General features: G+C 35.8%; 1 protein-coding gene across 6 annotated transcripts in view; it reads left to right on the top strand.

Annotated features, from left to right (window-relative positions):
- The window catches only part of Scaper (S-phase cyclin A associated protein in the ER), a 323,341-nt gene that overhangs the window by 67,772 nt on the left and 234,732 nt on the right, over positions 1 to 20,837 (top strand). For all 6 annotated transcript variants that reach the window (XM_027415034.2, XM_027415035.2, XM_027415032.2 and 3 more), the window contains 4 exons: positions 5,275 to 5,445; positions 6,100 to 6,175; positions 6,666 to 6,783; positions 7,022 to 7,133. In XM_027415034.2, the coding sequence (XP_027270835.1) occupies positions 5,275 to 5,445; positions 6,100 to 6,175; positions 6,666 to 6,783; positions 7,022 to 7,133 (477 nt within the window). The remainder of the gene's footprint in view (positions 1 to 5,274; positions 5,446 to 6,099; positions 6,176 to 6,665; positions 6,784 to 7,021; positions 7,134 to 20,837) is intronic.

Genomic DNA, 20,837 nt, shown 5'->3' with positions numbered 1-20,837 from the left:
CAAGTTTTTGTGCGCTGTCACCTTGAATTTGTTCTGTAGCAGAGGATGACACTGAACTCCTGATTGTGTTTACACCTCCCAAGTGCTAGGATTGTAGGAGTGGGCCTTCAAAACCAGTTGGAGTTGGTCTTTAAGATGACATTTATTTATCTTTAGTTCCAAATCTTTGAAAATACATTAATCATCTGTAGCTTTATGTTTTTGTATGATTATTGAATTTCTGCTCATCTATTCCTGTTTCTCATTTTAGTATTATTACACCTCACCTCAGGGCTGATCTGAAGTACCACTTAACTAGCTTTCCTTCAGTGGTTTTTTTTTTTTTTTTTAAGAAGTGAGCCCATATGTAAATGAGATGCATTATGATTCAAATTTTCTAACTTTTTCCTTTATGAATATATAGATATTATATAGGTACATACATATACATATGTGCACACATATTTTAAATTTCCCTTTGTGTAAGTATGTATATGATAGACACATACATGGTATGGTTGTGCATGCACATATGTGTGGAGGCTGATAGTGAGTGTCACTGTGCCTTCCTCTATTGCTCCCCTCAAGTGAGACAGGGAGGCTTACTAAACTTGTAACTCCCAGGGTGGCTAGGATATCTAGGCAGTAAACTCAAGGGAGTTGCTTGTTTCTGTCACTCCCCTGTCCCATACCCCTGCTCCTGGGATACAGATATATACTTCTATGCCTGAGTTTTCTGTGTGCTCATACTTGATTGACAGGTACTTTATCAAATAAACCATTTCCTGGATCCCTCATTTTATTATTTTTTTAAAACAATTGTGTATAATAATATTAGGTAAAGTTCTATATCTTAAAGAGATAACCACAGTAAATATAGTATGAAATTGATATGGGATGTTTAAGTGAGGAAAAAGAAATGAACATGACAGCAATAACAAATATAATGTTTAGGTTCCTTTAACAAGGTTGTGCAAGTTTTTCTTTTCTTGTGTCTTCTAGTAATGAACTTAAAAAATTGCACATAATTAAGATTGAGCAAGTAATGACTTATCAAAATGTATAAAATTTGTCATATTTACTTTTTTGTCTCTGCAGCTAGAAAACATATTAAGTTGTTTATCTTGTGTTTTGGTTGTGGGAGGGCTCTCATGGGTTGTCACATGTAGTTTCTTAAGTGGAAAGAAACAGATTCTTGCAATGAAAAAACTGATCTTTACTTTGCTTCTTAGTATGATATTGTCATAGGATATTGTCATAGGACTAGTTAAACAAAACAAAACTCATATTATTTGCTGTTCACCTGTATAATAGAACTATTACCAAAAATTGACTGGGAATCTTTCTGAGTAATAGCAAGCTTGTTTGGCATGTGTGGGGCCCTGAGTTTGAGCCTTAGGGTTTTTTTTTTTTTTAAAAAAAAGCCAACCTTTTCTACACAGATCATAGGCCCTTGGAAAGATTGTAAGAGCCAGAGGTGGTTAGTAACACTAAGAAAACAATATTCTCCATACACAGTAAGGCAGCTGCACATTGAACTTATGGCAGTTGTGATAGCATGCGCGGTTGTTGTAAGCTCCAGCCAGATTAAAATACCAACATAAGGTGTTGGGGGATGACATGAAATCCCACCACTAACTAGCTCAAGAGCTATGGCATTTTGTAGCTTCTAGGAGAGAGAGAGTCATTTTTTTTTTTTATGATTGTGATCACATTTCTTTAATGAGGTTGACCACTTGATAGGACAGGCCCTATTCCTGAGACTAGCTGGGCAACGCAAACTCAGCTTGATGGTGAAAGAAAAAAAGGAGGAAGAGAAGAAGAAAAAAAGAAATCCCTACTGAAGTGGGAAGGAATGGGAATTTCAAATACTTTATGAAATTCTCAATTAATAAATATATTCTTGGAGAATATATATATGTGTATAAAATGTCATATTAAAGCCCATTATTTTGTCTAATGCACATATGCTAATAAAAGCATTTGAAAAAAGTCAACCTTTGGTAGTATAATAATAGTATGCTATTATAAATCTGGTTTGTATTGATCCTAAATTTTTAGAAGTGCATTTTCAAATTATCTTGAAGTTGTTTAAAATAATAGTAAATTATTTGTACCATTTATTTATTGATTAATTGATTGGTTGATTGGTTTTTCAAGACAAGGTTTCTCTGAGTAACAGCTCTGGCTGTCCTGGAATTTTCTTTGTAGACTAGGCTGGCCTCAAACTCACAGTGATTTTCCTGCCTCTGCCTCCTAAGTGCTGGGATTAAAGGTGTGTGCCTGGCTAAATATTTGTATCTTACCTCTTGATACAAAGTTGTGTATGGATGCTGAATCAGTGTGTCATTCATAAGCTCAGGTACAGGATTTAAATCTTCAGACTTTTATATTTCAAATAGAAATTTATTTCAGTAAATATAAAATTGACTGAGATACTGAGGTAAAAGTAGATTTATGTACTATCTTACCTTTTGCAAACACACACACGCACACACACACACACACACACACACACACACACACACACACACTTTGATGTTTGGAATTTAGGTATTGTTATGCTATAGCACATGAATAACAGCTACTTTCTGTAGGACTTTCAGGTTCTAGGAGGAATATGATGCACAGTAATAGTCTTTAAACTTTCTAACTCATTCTGTTCCTTGGGGACAACCTTTGAGTTTTTTTGTTGTTGTTGTTGTTGTTGGTTTTGTTTTGTTATTGTTCTTTGTGTTTTGAAGGGAGCCTGTTAGTGAATGAAAAAGGGAAGTCTTAAAAGAATAGGGATGTGTAGATTCTGTTCCAAATTATTTAAAACGTAGGGCTTAAGTATTTTCAGTTTGAAATAATTTTATTGAGTTATAATTGATCTTTAGTAGCCTTTTCATATTTAGTATATGCAAATTGATATACTTTTACTTGTGCTTATACCTTTGAAACCATCACTATAACCGAGATGCTGAACACAGTGAGTGCTACTTAAAGTGCCCACTTTTCTCTCCACAACCTTCCTTCCAGTCCTGCTTTTCTTGTCTTCCTCTTCTCCTGTAATCTCTTCTCCCATCTGTCACTATGTTAAAGTTTGTATTTCAGAATTTTATATAAATTAAGTCATATGTTCTTTGGTATCCTTCAGCGGCGTAGTTGTTTCTAGGTTCATCCCTGAGGTGTGCGTAGTAGTCCACTGCTTTTTCAGCTTCAGTAGTAGCTAACTTGTTTAGTAAACAGAACACAATGTTTGTTCGTTCATTTATTTATAGATATCTAGGTTACTTCTAGTTTTTGTTTTGGTTAGATATGACATAAATATTGTATACATTCTTTTGGGGGGCAGTACTAAAGATTGAATGGCCTTCTAGGCAAGTGTATTCTAGGTATGTGTTCTGCCACTGAGCTATAGCCATAGTCCTGTCATGCATCTTTTTATGAACATGTGTTTTCATTTCATTTGGTAAAATATCTAGTTCAATTTTGTTGATAATATTTTCATGTCTTCTATAGTATTACTTTCTGTCTTCATGCTCTGTCATTATAGAGAAAGGTGTTGATCTCTCTCAATGTACCTGTTTTTTTTTTCTTTAGAAAATTTGAGTTGTAATTTATATAACATAATTTATCCACTTAAAGCTTAGAATGAAATGCTCTTAAAATATGTTTGCAGACTCGTTTTTCCATTACCATAATAGGTGACAACATGTCATTCCTCTAAGAGAAACTGACTGTCATCACTGGCCTGCTAACGTGCCTTTTGTGTCTGTTCCCTTGCCTGTCCTGTACACTGAAGAAATAGAATACAATATTATTTTCTTTTATGTACCTAATGGTTTAAAGACATATCCATGTTTTAGCTTATTTTAAGTTTTTATTTTATTGCAAAATTATATTCCAGTGTATGGACATGAAATACTGTACTCTTTTGTTCTTCAGTTGTATATTTAGACTATTTTTATTGTTTGGATATTAGCTATTATGAATAACTACTTAAGTATCCACATACAGGTTTTGATGTATATTTGGTTTTTTTCTTATCTAGACATATATAGGAGTTGTAAATCTGATGGACCATATAAATTGCATGCTTAACCATTAGAGAACTGCCAGGTTTTTTTCTAAAGAAGTTAACTTTTTTTTTTCTTAGATCTTTTTTGTTTTGTAGCTTAGGCTTTGCCTCGTGTAGTTTGAAACTCTCAAGTTCATTAGATTTTTAAGAGACTTCCTTTCATTATAAATTGACTCTTCATGAAATGACCTTTTTTGTTCCTAATGATAGGCCTTGCTCTGAAGTCTGGCTTTGATGTGACTATCTCAGTTTTTTTTTTTTCTGAAATTAAAATATAATTACGTCATTTCCCCCTTACCGTTACTCTTTACTGCTCCTTTTGGTCATTGTCTACTTGCTTCATGTCTCAAGTTTTTTGTTGTCATTATTATCATCATTAACTTTTAATCTACATCTTTAAGTTTCGTATGAGAAACATGGTTGAGTGTTGCTCTTGATCCAGTTTGACAGTCTTGGCTGGTTAATTGATGATATTTAAAATACATGTAATGTGATTTGTTTACAATTAATCAGCTTAGTATTTGTTTCCCTTTGATTCATGTGTATATTGTTTCATCTTTTGCTTTTAAAATTTCTGTTTTATATCATTTGTTGGTTTATTAGCATAAATCTTCATTTTGTTATTTTAGTGTTTGCATTTGGGTTTATAGTATAAATTCTGAGATACTCATAGTTCTTAATAATGGATGGTTCTCAGTCATATTGTTTAATTATAATTATTTTTATGTTATAAAAACATGTTCAAAATACATAATCACCTCCATAGCCTGCATTCTTTTTATGTTCCTATCATAGCATACTATCCTTGTTTCATTTTTAAGGAAAATATTTGATCTGCAGCTGTTTTGGATTTGGGCATTCAGATGAAATTCCCACTTTCCCATGGATAATATCTGTTATTTACATAACTTCACAGTTTGTCATACAGAGCAGTCTGGTAAAGAAGGTCAGACATGGATTGTTCTTGCATTTCATGGAGCAATAAATAAGCCCTTGGCTTCATGCGCTTTGTAAGTCATACTGCTGATTCGTGTTTGAGCTTGTATTGGATCCAGGTTTTCTGATTCTAAGTCAACATTTTTTAGTGTGTGTGTGTGTGTGTGTGTGTGTGTGTGTGTATATATACATATATATATATATATATATATATATATATATATATTACCATAGAGAGAAAAATGCATTAATGTTTTATGATTCTGCCCTATTTTTTGTTTTTAAAAACATTATAGTCCATGGCAGAAGTTCTCGCTAAAAAAGAAGAGCTAGCAGATCGCCTAGAGAAGGCCAATGAAGAAGCCATTGCCAGTGCTATTGCTGAAGAAGAACAGTTAACTAGAGAAATCGAAGCTGAAGAAAACAATGACATTAACATCGAGACTGACAATGACAGTGATTTTTCTGTGAGCTTTTTAGTGTTTTAAAATCTTGAATGATAGTAAACTTTATTGTGGTAGTGGCTTAAATAATAAGCAACAGCAAATCTTTCTTTTAACATTATTACAAAGTATTTTTATATATGATGCAGTTTTAGTAAGAAGTTCTCATTCTCATTTTACAAATCAAGTAATTGTGTCTGTCAGAAAGTAAGAACTGAATATTTCTCAGACTGTAATTACTATGACTGAAGAATGTATTATTCTTGTTTTACTTACTAGTTAATAGCAAATGATGTATTGCTTTGTTGCTAATTACTCAGGATATACATGTTAATGGAGGGGATTTATTGAATAAAACTATAAGTTTTATATTTCATTTTTTTCTAAAATTACTTCCAGATAATTTGGAATTCCAACATAGACTTTGTGTAAGACGAGTTTACTTGTTTTGAAATATAATTAATTTATTTTTGTAAATGGCTAGTGAACTCTTAAAATACATAGTCTGGATATTTTAACTTGGTAATTATGACTGTATAAGGGATATAGTTTTGTTTTTGTTCATTTGTTTGGTTCAGTGAAGTTTATTAGAAGTTGATAGGAGAATTTCATGTGTAGTTCATTTTAAAGTTTATAATTATATGTGTAAAAAATTTTTCATTTTTTGTTACATTCTAGGCTAGCATGGGCAGTGGGAGTCTATCCTTCTGTGGTATGTCTATGGATTGGAGTGATGTCCTTGCAGATTATGAAGGTATTGTGTGTATATGCCTTTGAGTATTTGGTTTGTAGGCATAATGGGATACAGAGATTTTCTTATATGCAGTCTTCAGGTAAAATAATTTGAGGTATAAATGCTTTTACAAGTCATGTTTATTTAGAGATATCTCAGTAAGTAAAGTGATTGCCTTACAAGCTTGCACAGTGGGGGCGGGGGTCTGTCCCCAAATCCCAAGTAAAAATGCCAAGCATGGTTACATGTATGTGCTCATGAACCCAGCAAGGGGAAGTGGAGCGAGGTATATTTTTGGGCTTGCTGTCCAGGCAGCACTGCCTAATTGGCAAACTCTAGGCCAGTGAGAAATCCTGTAGACAAGGTTTCTGACACCCACAATAGTCCTGCATAAACACACAGATATGTTTAACAAAAAGAAATCTCAAAGTTAGCTTTAAAGAAGTACATGACTAAACAGCAACTGTTTTTCAAATTTTATCTTACTTTATTTTTTTTTTCCCCTGGTTAGCTCGTGAATCTTGGCGTCAAAATACATCCTGGGGGGATATTGTAGAAGAGGAACCAGCTAGACTTCCAGGGCATGGAATTCACATGCATGAAAAACTTTCTTCACCATCTCGTAAAAGGTCTGGCCTTTGAAAATTCTCTTGAAATTCTTGATGGAAAGAAATCTTGATTATTATTTGGAGTTGTTCCGTGATTATTTTCAGCATTTTATATCAGGATATTCCATATCTATCTAGATGACAAGCACTAGGCTGAAATGCATTTTGTATACATTGAGATTTTTGAAGTCCAAAGATCCCTGATTTAGCCTTGTCATGTGAACCCTTGTGTCTCTTGATCGCTTGTCTGTATTAACAGGACTATTGCAGAATCCAAGAAGAAATATGAAGAGAAACACATGAAAGCTCAGCAGTTAAGAGAAAAGCTACGTGAAGAGAAGACACTAAAGCTTCAAAAGTTGTTAGAAAGGGTGAGCTTTTACATTTTTTTTGTTTGTTTTGTTTTTCGAGGGTTTCTCTGTGGCTTTGGAGGCTGTCCTGGAACTAGCTCTTGTAGACCAGGCTGATCTCGAACTCACAGAGATCCACCTGCCTCTGCCTCCCGAGTACTGGAATTAAAGGCGTGTGCCACCAACGCCCGGCTAGAGCTTTTACATTTTAAGATAAAATGATAGCCACAAATTGGTGGGCTGTTTTCAGGTAGATTTTTTGTTTGTTTGTTTGTTGTTCTGAGATTAAAAGGAGTCATAAAAATAAATATTGTAGGAAATTAAGGCAGTTCTATCTAATGAATTCTAAAAGGTTAGCTTTTTAAAAAGTATTTGTTTTTCCTAAACTATCTAATCTAGTACATGAATATTTTGCAAGTTTTTAAAGGTATACTTTGTTTTGTCATTTGCCATTTTCATTGAGAGAGTTTCTTGGGGAGGCCTGTCCAAGATACAGAATTACTTGCTAGGGGAGTTTTGAAGTTAAAATTATTAGACTTGTTTTATGCACCTTCTTGTGGGGTCTCTGGTCCCTGCTCTGGAATTTGGTAATGTTTGGCTGTTGCCATCTCCCTTAGTTACAGAGGCATAGGCTAACTTGCCCTCAGTTATTGTCACTGGGTATACATATGCCACCAGTATTCTAGTCTATATGAATGATCCCTTACTGTCACATGTGTACTCAAACCAAATTCCATAGCTGTGTGTGCCTCTGGCCTTAAACCTGGCTCCTACTGTTTGCTTCCCTGGCCGTTATTTACTTGTCCCATGCACTGCTTAGCACAGAGTTGCTGTTGAGGAAGCCAGCATCCTGCTCAGCTACTGCAAATATCTAAGCTTTTGTACGTGGTGAACACTGGTAGTTATTATGTTCCTCACTCCAGCCCTCAGAGCCCTATGCTATTGCATAGCTCTGGACCCAGAGTGTATGTATTCCATGGTTTGGGCTTCAAAATATGTTTCTATTTTTTTGTTTGTTTGTTTTAAGTCCTCATTGGTGCTTCTATAACCTGCTTCCCTAGGTTATAATTTGTCTTTTCCTATTGCAACCAGGCTGTTATACTTAGACAAATCAACTATTTTTAAAAATGAACAGATAGCAATGCAGAGGCAAAAGGAACCTTAAAATGAGGAAACTTAACTCCATCAGAGGAACGCAGTAAAACTGACTCAAATACTTGGAAATATACAAGTTTTTGACAAAGTATTCAAAACAGTATCTCTGTGGATGTTAGCTGAGATACAAGAGGACACAAGTAATTTAACAAAAAATACAAGGATAAAAAGTTCAAAAGCAGACTGGAGAGATGGCTCAGCGGTTTAAGAGCATCAACAGCTCTTCCAGAGGTTCTGAGTTCAATTCCCAGCAGTCACATGGTGACTCAACCATCTAGAACGGGATCTGATGTCCTCCTCTGGCCCACAGGTACATGCAGTTAGAGTGCCATATACAAAAAAAATAAATTAATATTAAAGAAAAGCTCAGAAGCAAGATAAAAGCCATAACAGGAAGCAGATAGAAATTTTAGAACTTTAGAATATAGTAACTGAGATGACTCTAGACTGGCATCCTGCATTGAATGAATAACCGCTCCTAGCATGGCGGGGCAGTTTTTGTATTTTGTGGGTTTTTTTTTTTTTTTTTTGGAGACAGGGTTTCTCTGTATTGCTTTGGAGGTTGTCCTGGAACTTGCTCTGTTGACCAGGCTGGCCTCGAACCCACAGAGATCCACTTGCCTCTGCTTCCCGAGTGCTGCGATTAAAGGAGTGCGCTACTAATGCCTGGCTTGGCTGGGCAGTTTTATAGAAATTTTTCTTTTCTCCCTGGAGTCATCAGGTCCTTACTGTCAAGCTAAAATATACTTTTTGTCTACTGGTTCATCTATTCCAGTTACGAGGGACAGTGCTGTTATTGAAATCTCATGGTATAAGCCCTTTTTTAATTAAAATAATTAGACTTCCTGAGACACTTAAAAAACCATTGGCTTTATGAATACATTAACAGGAAAAACCAGAACATAGGAATGCTAGGAACTTTTCCAGCTTAGCAACTGCACATGCCCTCATTTTTAACCTGAGATATGTGTTCTTTCTGCTGTTACCAAGGAGCCATCTGCTTTTTTGAAGGAACTGATGATATGCACTGACAGGGAAATGGAATACTCCTTGTAGTGATGACCATATCAGGGAGCACATTTGAGAAATGCTAACCTAGGTGAAATAGGACAACAAAACAGATTTATTATGAGACACATGGACTGTTCAAGCTAGCCCAGGAAAAGCTATAGAGACAGGGTTTGAATTGCATAATTGTTGGAACTTTGTGTTAGGAACATAGGAATCTTGGTTGAATTTGGAGCACAATTCAAGAAAATAGAAACAACTATACAATAATGTTTCTTATTCAGTGAGAATATACTTACTTGGGAAATAAAACAGCTAAATCCTGTTTTACCTATAAAACAGTTTTATCACCTTTTCAAATCTCATTTGTCAACTGAAATTTTGTTGAATCTCTTGCAAGTATTTGTTTCAATATTATTCACAGATGGCTCTGTAATTTTGAATATTATTTTAACCTATGAAATTCCCTTTTTTAAAATAACACATGGAGAGACATAGGACCCTCCTGTTTTGTAAAACCTTTTGTTCTGCAGCTGTTACTTCTGTAACCACCAGCACCTGTTTTTCAGGGGATATCTCTACATTTGTGGATTTCTCAGCCTTTCTTCCATGGGGCAGGAATGTTAAAATGCACATGGGTAGAATTGATGCATAGTAACACAATGGGACAACTTTTGGAAAGAAGCTGAAACCCTAATATCAGCCATAGTGAGCACATCACAGGAGGCTTGGTTTGCTCCATGTAGAGGGCTTGAGTAGCATCTAGAGTGTTGTGGTTCAATTCTCAGTAGCTCCCTTCCCCAGAACAAAAAGTGAACATCTTAAGTGATGTTCAAGTTCCAATTTCCTGCCCTTTGCTAAATTAGGCTATTATAGTTCATCTCAGATATGTAGGTTCTTTCTCCCAATAGTGACTTTTCATGGAGCTACTTTCTCTGATGCAGTAGTTATACTGTTTCATTAAGGGCTTTTTGATAGTTTAGAAGGTCTTCACAGTTACTGCAACTTAGTTTTTTGTGTTCATTTGTGTGTTTGTGTGTGTGTGTGTGTGGGGGGGGTTATGTGCGCATATGAACACATGTGCCATGGTGTCTGGAAGGCTATAGGAGAACTTGTAAGAGTTGGTTTTCTCCTTTGACCATGTGAGCCCCGAGAATTGAGCTCAGGACACCATGTTTAACAAGTATGCCTCTCCACTGAGCCATGTTGCTGGTTCTGCTGTAACTACCTGACTACCTCCCATTCACATAACTTGAGTTATCTGATCACCATTGCTGGAATAGTATTACTAGATGTGGTAAATACAGTATTAAAGAGGAAATTCTTTTTCTGTTAAGCATTTTAGAATTTGCTAGAAAATTTTTTTGAGTAACTTAGTATCTATAGACTTTGTTTTTTGACCTTAAAGTGACTTTTTTTCTAGGATTATAAAGACTGAAGGCATGTGTATTTGGCATAGGAAGTGCACACTGAATGCAAATTATTATTTCAGGACTGTAATAATTAGTCAAAGAACAAAATATCATGCTTGATCTGGCCGAATGTGAATTACAGGCCAGCCTTTCCTGGATTTGTAATCACCTAGATTTGGAGTTGAGTGTAAGTGATTCAGGAAGTCCTCATGCTGGATGCCCCACAGCTAGCTGAGTATATGTTTCTGAGTCCCTCTCTGTGTCCTGGAGTTCTTCCTTTTCCCACTTCAAGGCCAGCACTGTAGAAAGGACAGGCATAAGGACCTTCAAGTCACTGTGCTTTCATTAAATAAGGCCATCAACCAAGCTTTCAAAGAGATCCTGTATTTTATGATTAACTGAATCTGATTTTGTTCTTATTCATGGAAAACATACTAGTATGTTAATAGGGTTGATGTAAATGGAGTTCTTAATTGGTCTAATTGATAAAAACCCAATGTCAGTCAGATATAGGAAATCAGAGAGAAGTAGGAGGAAGCCACAACTACACCTTACCTCCTTAGCATCTCCACAGACAAGAGACTGAGTTCCTGTTTCTCCCTGTTTATATCCTGTTTCCACCCAGCTTTCTCACTTCCTGTCTGTCTGTACAGACCTCCAGACCTCTGGCTAGCTAGTGGCAAGCTCCATTCTCTGACCCTCAGACAGGCTTTGTACAAGCAAGATATGACTACATATCCCCATTTTTGCCTAAAACTTTAGAAAACTATATATAATAAGTGTATACAATATATGCAGGCAATAAGTACATTAACAATGTCTAGTCCACTAGCATTTGACAAATTCAGAGAAAATACTCCCTTATCTATTCTTTCTTGATGAGTCCAAAGTGTTTTACCTAATTTACTTTCTATTCTAATTTGCATTACCAAATTATCTTTTAATGTACTTCATCAAACCTATTACACTTAACACATCTTTAGTGAGTTTCTTTACTGAGTCTGGTAAACAAGGAAAACTATAACTATACTATCTAGTCTTCAACTCCCCCAGAGACTTGAGAAGGAAATAATACTAACTGATTAGCAAGAAGTGCAAGCAAGTGACTTCCAAAAAATGTGAGAAATGACAAAATGAGCTGGCTTCCTGGACAGTCACCCAAGGTTGCTCTGCATCCTTGGGGCATCTATCTTCAGCCTGTAGCCTAGCATATGTGACAGACATTTCTGTGAACCAGGATATCTGAAGGACTGAACCACCTTGTCTTGGCACGGTTGTAGTCACTTTCTGGTGTCCTTTTTGTCCAGTTTGAACAACATACTGTCATTAGTTGAGGCAAGGGCACTTTCTTGTCCAATGGCTTACCTTTGCCACAAAGAAAGTAAACTCCATGTGGAGTTTTTTCAATGCCCATTACCTTCTTTGATGTAGATTGGTGTTGCCAGGAGCAAACAGGTCTCCTCATTAAAAACAAAAAAACAAAAAAACCTATGTTATTTAAACATGTTAAATGCCATATTCTGTAGCCCTCTGAAGTGTTTGAAGATGACCTGTCTTTTTAAAAACCTGATGTGACTACAAGTTCAATTGTAATAGTTGATTAATTACTAAACTACACATCCTTACTGTCCTATATAGTTGATGATAATAACTTTCAAGGACTAGAAATTTGCATTGCATTGTTAAATTAGTTGTGCAGGTATAATGCTTTGAACAATATTAGAAATGTATGTACAGTATGTTTTAGCAAAATTATTCTCAAATTTGTATTAATATACAACATTTTTATATAACATATAAAAATCTAATCCAATGTAAAATATTTAAAACTAGTAATTGCTTAGAGTAGATTCAATAGTCTACCCATTTTATCCTATCATATCTGGATTCCTCCTGTTTTTTTGTTTTTTCAAAACAAAAACCTAAATATAATCCCCTTTGTTCAGCTTTCTTCCTGATTGTAAGCAACAACATTTTGTAACCAATCCCCCTAAACAATGACAAATATCCATAACCCAGTGAGTGCCCAAAAAGCATCCACCCCACCTCTTGGGAATGTGGGCGTTGTGTTCTTAAAGTTACTTCTGTTGTCTGGGGGCGACTGCATATTTAAGTAATCCTGAAAAGAAAATTTGGGTTAATTGTTAAGCTGTATCATTTGTTGTCCATTCTCTGTGTAATGGGCAGGTACAAGCTTGTTTTAAATGCTGGCTAAAGTAGTCTGTGAAGCTGGATCACCTCAGCTATCCACTTCAAAATTGTTCTTAACAATGTCTGTGAGACTGTGTCGCTTCAGCAAGTCACCTCGAAATTGTTATGAGCAGTTTGTAGTCCAAAGCTGATCTTTAGTTTGTGTTGTTCAACATAATGGTGTTGTGATAGTCCTGGATAAAATTGTTGTTGTGGGGCCCCATCCTCTTTTTGGAGACTTCTAAGGTTGCTGTTAGGTGTGGTCATGGTTCACTGTAGAAAACTGATAGAGACACAAACCAGAAATCATGTACATGAAGGTAGACAAAGCTTTTTCTAGAATTGCTTAGTACTCTATATGACCATTAATATTATGACAAAATTATGAGATTAGTAGCAATACAATAGTCCTAAATATTTGTTTTTCTTACGTTCCATATCCGATGGCCCTTCTGACATGAGACAGATATTGGATTTTACTTTAACAAGCATGCTTGGGTTCAGAGAAGGAGACAGCCACACTCAACTCCAAAGCCAGCTTTAATCTTTATTTAGGCTGGGACTACAAAAAGACCATTTGTACTATATGTCTGTTGAGGAAAAAAGAAACAAACATTTGGGAATGCTTATGAAATTTTTCCTGTTGTAAATGTGATACCATTAGGCCAATTTAATCTTTTCTTGGGACAGTTTTTCTAGATGATTTGTCCTTTTGCTTCAGATGTCTCATTTGTCCAGTGGTCTCTGGATTCCTTAGCTGGATACCTTTATTCTCCTAAAAAGACAAAAGAAAAAAAAAACCCTTCCCCAGCCCTAAATTTTGGGGAGGTTCTCCTTGGTAAGTTATATCTGTTCAAATGAAAAACATTGGTTAGTTTTATAGGTTAGTTTAGATTAAATGGCCATGCAGCTCGATGAACTATCTTCTCTTCTAATTAAGAGGTATCTAGTATAGATCAAATCTTTATCAATTTTGATGGTACCCCTATTTTTTCTTTATCTGTGGAAACAAAAGCAAAACTTCTTCCCCAACATAACATGTTTTGATTTCCATTCAGAGGGCAACATATCTTTGAAGTATACTGGTTGCTTTAATTCTGTAGTTTTTTCTATTACCCTATGTCTCTTCGTAGTTGTTGATCCTTTCTCATTAGCATTTAGAAAATTCAAAGTTAATAAAGCACTATGCAATCTATTTTGGGGGCTCTTTATCATTCCTTTCAGTTTATTTAGCATATCCTTAGAGTTCAATTTGATCTTTCTATAACTACCTGCCCTGTAGGATTATGTGGTATGCCTGTAATAAGCTTTATATCATAATAAGCAAAAACCTGTTTCATTTTCTTAGAGACATATGGTGGAGCATTGTCTGTCTTTATTTGTGTAGGTATACCCATGATTGCCCTAACTTCTAGCAAATGTGTAATTACTGAAACAGCCTTTTCAGAATTCAAAGCAGTTGCCCATTAAAAACTTGAATAGGTATCAATGGTGTGGCATACATATTTGATTCTACAAAATGGAACACATCCATCTGCCAGATTTCATTCCTTTGAGAACCCTTTGGGTTACTTCCTGCAGGTAGTGGAGTTTGGTTGTATAAAGAACAAGTAGGACATTTTCTTATAATTTCCTTAGCTTGTTGCCAAGTGATGAAAAAGTCTTTTAATCAAATTCTGAGACCTTTAGCACATTTCCTATCAATAGTTGATCAGTTTCATCATTACCTTGTGTTAGAGGGCCTGGCAGACCTGTATGATATAAGATATGTGTTATATATATGGGATGATTCCTATCTCTGATTATGTCTTATAACTGAATAAATAATAAAGACAATTCTGTATCATCTGGTATAAATACAGCAATTTCAATATGTAAAACAACTCTTTCTGCATATTGTGAATTAGTAACTATGTTGAAAGGTTCTTTATGATCCATTAACACCTTGAGAATAGCATATAATTCTGACTTTTGGACAGAATTATAAGGACTTAGATCCACTTAAATTTTACAATTTGTAACCTGCCTTTCCTGATTGATTTGTGTCAGTATAGAATGTAAGGGCTCCAGTTATTGGTGTTTCCCTTACAATGCAAGGAAGGACCCAGTTAGTTCTCTTTATAAGTTGAATTCTCTTGCTTTTGGGATAATTAGTGTTGACCTCTCCAAGAAAAAAGCTGTATGCCAGAGTTCACTTTCTACCCATAATTTGTCAGTTTCATCATTAGTAAAAGGTACTACAATTTCTGCTAGATCTGTTCCTGCTAATTGACGGTCTCATTTTTCCTTTTAGAATCAACTCAGAGATCTTTTCCACATAAGTTTTTAATTTCTTACGTGGTTTATGTGGTAAAAAGATCCATTATAAGATAATATCTTCTCTGCATTAAAATTCCTGTAAGGGAATGCTTAGAGGGTAATATGACTAGAATGCACTTAAGCTTTGGATCCAGTCAATCTACATGTACAGTCTATAATTTGTCGTCCACCAATACCAATTCTTTTTTAGCTTCAGCTGTTAATTCCCTGGGTCTATTTAAGTCCTTGTCACCATCTAAGGTTTTTATTAAATGAATCAGTTGATCAGGTTTTATGCCAATAATGTGCCATAGATGGAAAATGTCTCCTAGCAATCTCTGAAAATCATTAAGTCTGCACTCGATCTCTCCTAATTTGTATCTTGTGGGGCTTAATCTTTTGTAAAACTATTTTATAGCCTAAATAATTAATAGAATCTCTTCTTTGTGTTTTTATCAGGAGCAATTTGTAATCCCAAAAAGGCAAACTTTTCTTTACTTCTTCAAACATTCTTCCTAAATTATCTACATTTGAATCAGATAATAAAATGTCATCCATGTAATGGTAAATTATAAATTGAGGAAATTGCTTACATATTATTTCCAATGGCTGTTGTACAAAGTATTGGCACAGGATGAGGCTATTTAACATTCCCTGTGGGAGAACCTTCCACTGATATCTTTTAGCAGGTTGAGAATTATTGTAAGTAGGCACCATGAAAGCAAAATTTTCCCTATTTTTTCTTGTAAAAGTATAGTGAAGAAACCGTATTTTAAGTCAATAACTATAATAGGCCATTCTTTAGGTAATAAAGGAGGTAAGGACATTTCAGGCTGTTGAGAGCCCATTGGCTGAATTACTTTATAAATGGCTCTCAGGTCTGTACACATTCTCCATTTTCCTGATTTTTTAAAAATAACAAATACAGGAGAATTCCAAGCATTGGCAGATTCTTCATATATCCAGCATTTAGCTGTTCCTGAACCAGCTGTTCTAGAGTCCCTAGAGCCTGAAGTCATAGGCCATTGCCATTCCCAGACGGGTTTGCCAATTAACCATTTTAAGGGTAGGGCTTTTGGTCTCTTTATTCTGTTTTCTGTACAGCCTGGATGGTCAGTGGCTGTTTTATATAGTGCCTTATAACATTTTCCCCATAAACATGAGTTGGTTTATAGTTCACTTTTGATACTGGAAGAATGTTAATCTAGGTATGCATTGCTGCAACAGATTACTACCCCATAGATTTACTGCCATGTTAGCCACATATGGCCTCAGCCTTCCCTCTTTGTCCTTCTGGCCTTATACATTCAACTTATATTGCTCTTTGTTTTACCTGAGATAGGGTTCCAATCTGTAAGAATTGAGTGTCTATCTCCTGAAGTGGCCAACTTGGACTATGATTCTGGAGTGATAATTATGTTTTTGTACTCTTTGTTTTGTTCTTTGCTCATTCATGAAGTCTGCCAAAGTATATGATTTCCATTTCCTCTGTGAATTTGTGATTCATCCTCCAAATCTATTGTACTATGCAGAGTAGTATGTTTTTTTTTTTTTTTTTTTTTTTTTTTTTTTTTTTTTTTTAGTAGGAACTGGATTTCCTAATTGTTCTAGGGGGATTGTCCTAACAGTGACTGGGAATGACTGGACCAATTTTGACATGGGGCCTTTGAGAGCCCCCCTCCCCCACCCCCAAGGAGTTTCCTGATGGTAAGGAGTTGCCTTGTTTGTCTGTTATCGATCTACATTTCTTGGTCTAATGTCAGCCTTTGCCACATCTTCTACATATTCCAGAAGGTTGGGGCCTTCTATTTGGGTTATTCCCATTGGAAGCATTATTTCCATTTATTTATTTATTTATTTATTTATTTATTTATTTATTTATTATTAGTTCAAATTAGGAACAAGCTTGCTTCACATGTTAATCCCTTCTCCCTCTCTCTTTCCTCCCTTTCTCCCCAACCCCCCCACCAGCCCCTAGGGAGCGTAGGGCCCTTCCATGGGGGCTCCCCAAAGTCTACCACATCATCCTGGGCCAGATCTGGGCCTTCCCCCATGTGTCCCAGCAGAGAGAGCATCCCTTCATGTGGGATGGGCTCTCAAAGTCCCTTCTTACACCAGGGAAAAATACTGATCCACTACCAGGGGGCCCATAGAGTGCCGAGGCCTCCTTATTGACATCCACATTCAGGGGTCTGGGAAACCTCATAACCTTTGATTCTGCCTTGATGTTCAAAGCCTTGGCCTCATCCCTTCAATATTACTGCCACTGCAGCTGTGGACCATGTTCTAGAACTGCTGAGACTAATTGAAGCCAGTCTTTTGGAGTTATTCTATTTCTTGTGGCTCACATCTTTACTAACTACCTCAAAATTGGCAAATGCATGCCATAAGAAACTACTGCTTCCTTAATATCTTTTAAGATTCTCATATGTATATGCTCCCATTTGCATTCTGTATATCCTTGTGGGTGTTCATTATTTGCTGGCTTTTGAGTAATAGTAACAAGATAGACCATAGCAGGTAATGATGATGATAATGACCTTTGGAAAGTCATCTCTGACTCTGAAAGTTACTGGCAATGTTGTGTTTTTTATTCTCTTTAGTTTGCCCCTTAACTCCTGGTCTGTCAGTTTTAAGAAGGTCTTCTATGGCCTGTAATCTATGCACCATTGTTTTTTGAAGCTTTTGAACTTCCTGAACTTTAAAAGCTTCCAGTGATTTCATTAAATCTGTCAATTTCTTGTTCTCATCATTTACATATGATTCCTGAGATTAATAGTCTCATCTTTAGAGATTATGTGGATGGCACGCAGATTGCCTTCCAAAAACAATGTTCTATCTATGGAAAAAGTTTTTCTGTTAAGAGCTCATTGCCATGTTCCTTTTTGCTAAACTTTCATTTTCAGTCTGTAAAGTCTATGTCATTTCTATAAGTTCCTCATTCTTAGCTCTTTTATCAAACCATTTATTTAAGGATATAATATGGATTACCAAGGTAATAGCAATTATGGCTAAGAGTGTGTGCGTCCCAGATAGGTCATATACCTCCTTTAAAATTCCATCCATAGGAGAAGCAAAAAGATTTTTAAATTCCTGGATGGTAATATTGTCTACTATTGTTTTATCAGTAGTTAACACGTTGTAAAAATTATTAATTAATTTATTTACCAGCTTAAAATGTAAAAATATCTGGTAATTTATCTCAAATTAAATTCTCAGAATTGTCCTCGCCTCTGATGGCCTTAACTTTAAATTGCAATGGCGATGTTTAGCCAGCAGGTGTCACAGATGTACTGCCAAGCAAGTCCAAGGACACTGAAGCTCCAGTCTGACTTTTCCCAGTGTTGTTCAGCCTTTGGATTCTAAGCAAAAACTCAAACTAAACCTAACCTAATGGATTTTTTGTTAAAGAAAAAGGGAAAAAGGGAGCAACCTGTGTGCACTGATTGCCAATCACTGGGCTAAAGCTGTGCATGGTGGGCTGAAACCTTGAACTGTATCTGGTGTGCCGGCTCTGGGAAGTTGTGAGGTCTGGGAGTATGGCCCTTTGGTTTAAATAAAAACTGTGTCAAAGAACAGAATTCAAAGAAAAAGGTTCAAGGGATAGTGTAAGTCTTTGGCGCTGGGTGGAGGGGTGGAGCTGGGAGTCAGGCACGGCTTGCCCACAGCAGCTGGTGGCTTTCTCGGGGCGATTTGCCCCTGTCCTGCTGTTAAGGTTCTGGGCACGTGAGCACCAAAATGTAGAGTGTGAGACTGTTAATCTTAGGGTTGTAGGTTCGAGCCCCACAGTGGGCACCAAAATGTAAATGGAGTTCTTAATTGGTGTAATAATAAAAACCCGGAGTCAGATATAGAGGAAAATTCTGAGAGATCAGAAACAAGAAGAAGCAAGCTTCACCAACACCTTATCTCCTTAGCGTCTAAGCAGACAAGAAAGCAAGTTCTTGTTTCTCCCTGCTTGTATCCTGTTTCTGCCCAGCAGTCTCACTTACTCTCTGTCTGTACAGACCTCCAGACCTCTATGGTTAGCTAGTGACAAGCTGCATTTACTGACTCTCAGACAGGCTTTATTTGTACAAGCAAGATATCACCACAGATAATCAGAGAACATATTTTTTATATATATATAAAGAGGATGGTTACTGTTTTACCTAATACTTAAGTGTTTACTGAGCAGTATACTGTATTATCTTTGAGCTCTTACAACCTAATCACTGATATTACATAGATACTATTTACTCACCAAATTGAGTAAATCAGGGATTAGAAAGGTTTGTATAGCTTCTGTATAGCCATGAAGCTAATAGTAATCAGAATTTGAGCTTGGTTATGTTGAATGAATTGGGCTCACTACTCTTAATTGTGGTTCTTGGACTGGTACAGCAGATGTCTTATGACTGTGAGGTGCTTAGTGTAGATACTGATAAGACACATGTAGAAACTATAAAGTAGTTTGCTGTCCAACAAAAAAGAAAACTTGGGAGAAAAATAATAATATGACCAAATTAAGTATTAGTAGAGAAATTCAGCAACAGATTTGCTCAAGCAAATTTAAGAGCCAGGATTCATTATCCTTTTGCATCTGCCATGAGATTGCTGGATATAGTTGTGTGGTACCATACCCAGCTAAAGTAAACTCTCTAAAAGGGAAAGCAGTGACATTCACAACATAAACAATAAAGTTAACCTAAGCATAAATAGTTAAAGATGTGTCCTGAAAATGGTATAAGAAATCTATGAAAGAAAATAAAGAAGACACAAGTAAATGGAAAAACATTTAATGTTCATTGATTAGAAGAAATAATCTGATGCAATGCTACTATATACTACTACTATAAGAAACTTCATATTCAGTGGAGTACCTAGTCAGATTCCTCTGGTTTGGGATTTCTTTTTTCCCACAAATAAAAAAAAGAAAAAGGAAAGAAAAGGACAAAATCCTAAAATTCCAATGGGATATAAAAGACTACAAGTAACAAAACCAATCTTCATCAATAAAAAAATCCATCAATGCCAGATTTCCTGGCTTCAAACTTATTACACAGGCATATTAATCAAAATGCTATAACACTTGTATAAGAGTATAGGTAGATGCTAATGGAGCTAGAAGTAATTCAGAACTGCCATAGCTACTGAACTTTTTCAAAATTGTTTTATAAAGTTTTTTAAAATTTTTATTGTATGTGCATTTCTGTTTTGCTTGCTTGAATCTTTCTGCACTATGTGTATGCCTAGTGCCCTTAGAGGCCAGAAGAGAGAATAAGATTCCTGTGGCTGGAGTTACAGATGGTTGTTAGCCACCCTGTGGCTTTTGGGAATCAAACTATGGTCCCCTGGAAGAGCTGCAAGTACTCTTAACCATTGAGTGGTCTCTCCAGCCCAATCTACTGATCCTTTGAATAGCAACACCAGAAATGTACAATGAAGACAGCATAGTGTTTTCAGTTAATGGTGCTGGGAAAACTGGATATTTAAAGGCAAAAAAGGATGAAATAACACTTCTGTACCATACCATACACAAAAAAATCAATGTAAAATGGATTAAATATTTCAAAGAATCACAGAATTTTTTGAAGGCTGCATAGGGAGAAACTTGTTATCTTGGAAATATTTTTTTTGATATGACACCAAAATATAGGCAGCAAAAACAAAACTGCATAGA

Source organism: Cricetulus griseus, chromosome 4, assembly GCF_003668045.3.
Source record: "Cricetulus griseus strain 17A/GY chromosome 4, alternate assembly CriGri-PICRH-1.0, whole genome shotgun sequence".
NCBI classification, from domain to species: Eukaryota; Metazoa; Chordata; class Mammalia; order Rodentia; family Cricetidae; genus Cricetulus; species Cricetulus griseus.
This window is presented reverse-complemented; position numbering and strand designations above follow the sequence as displayed.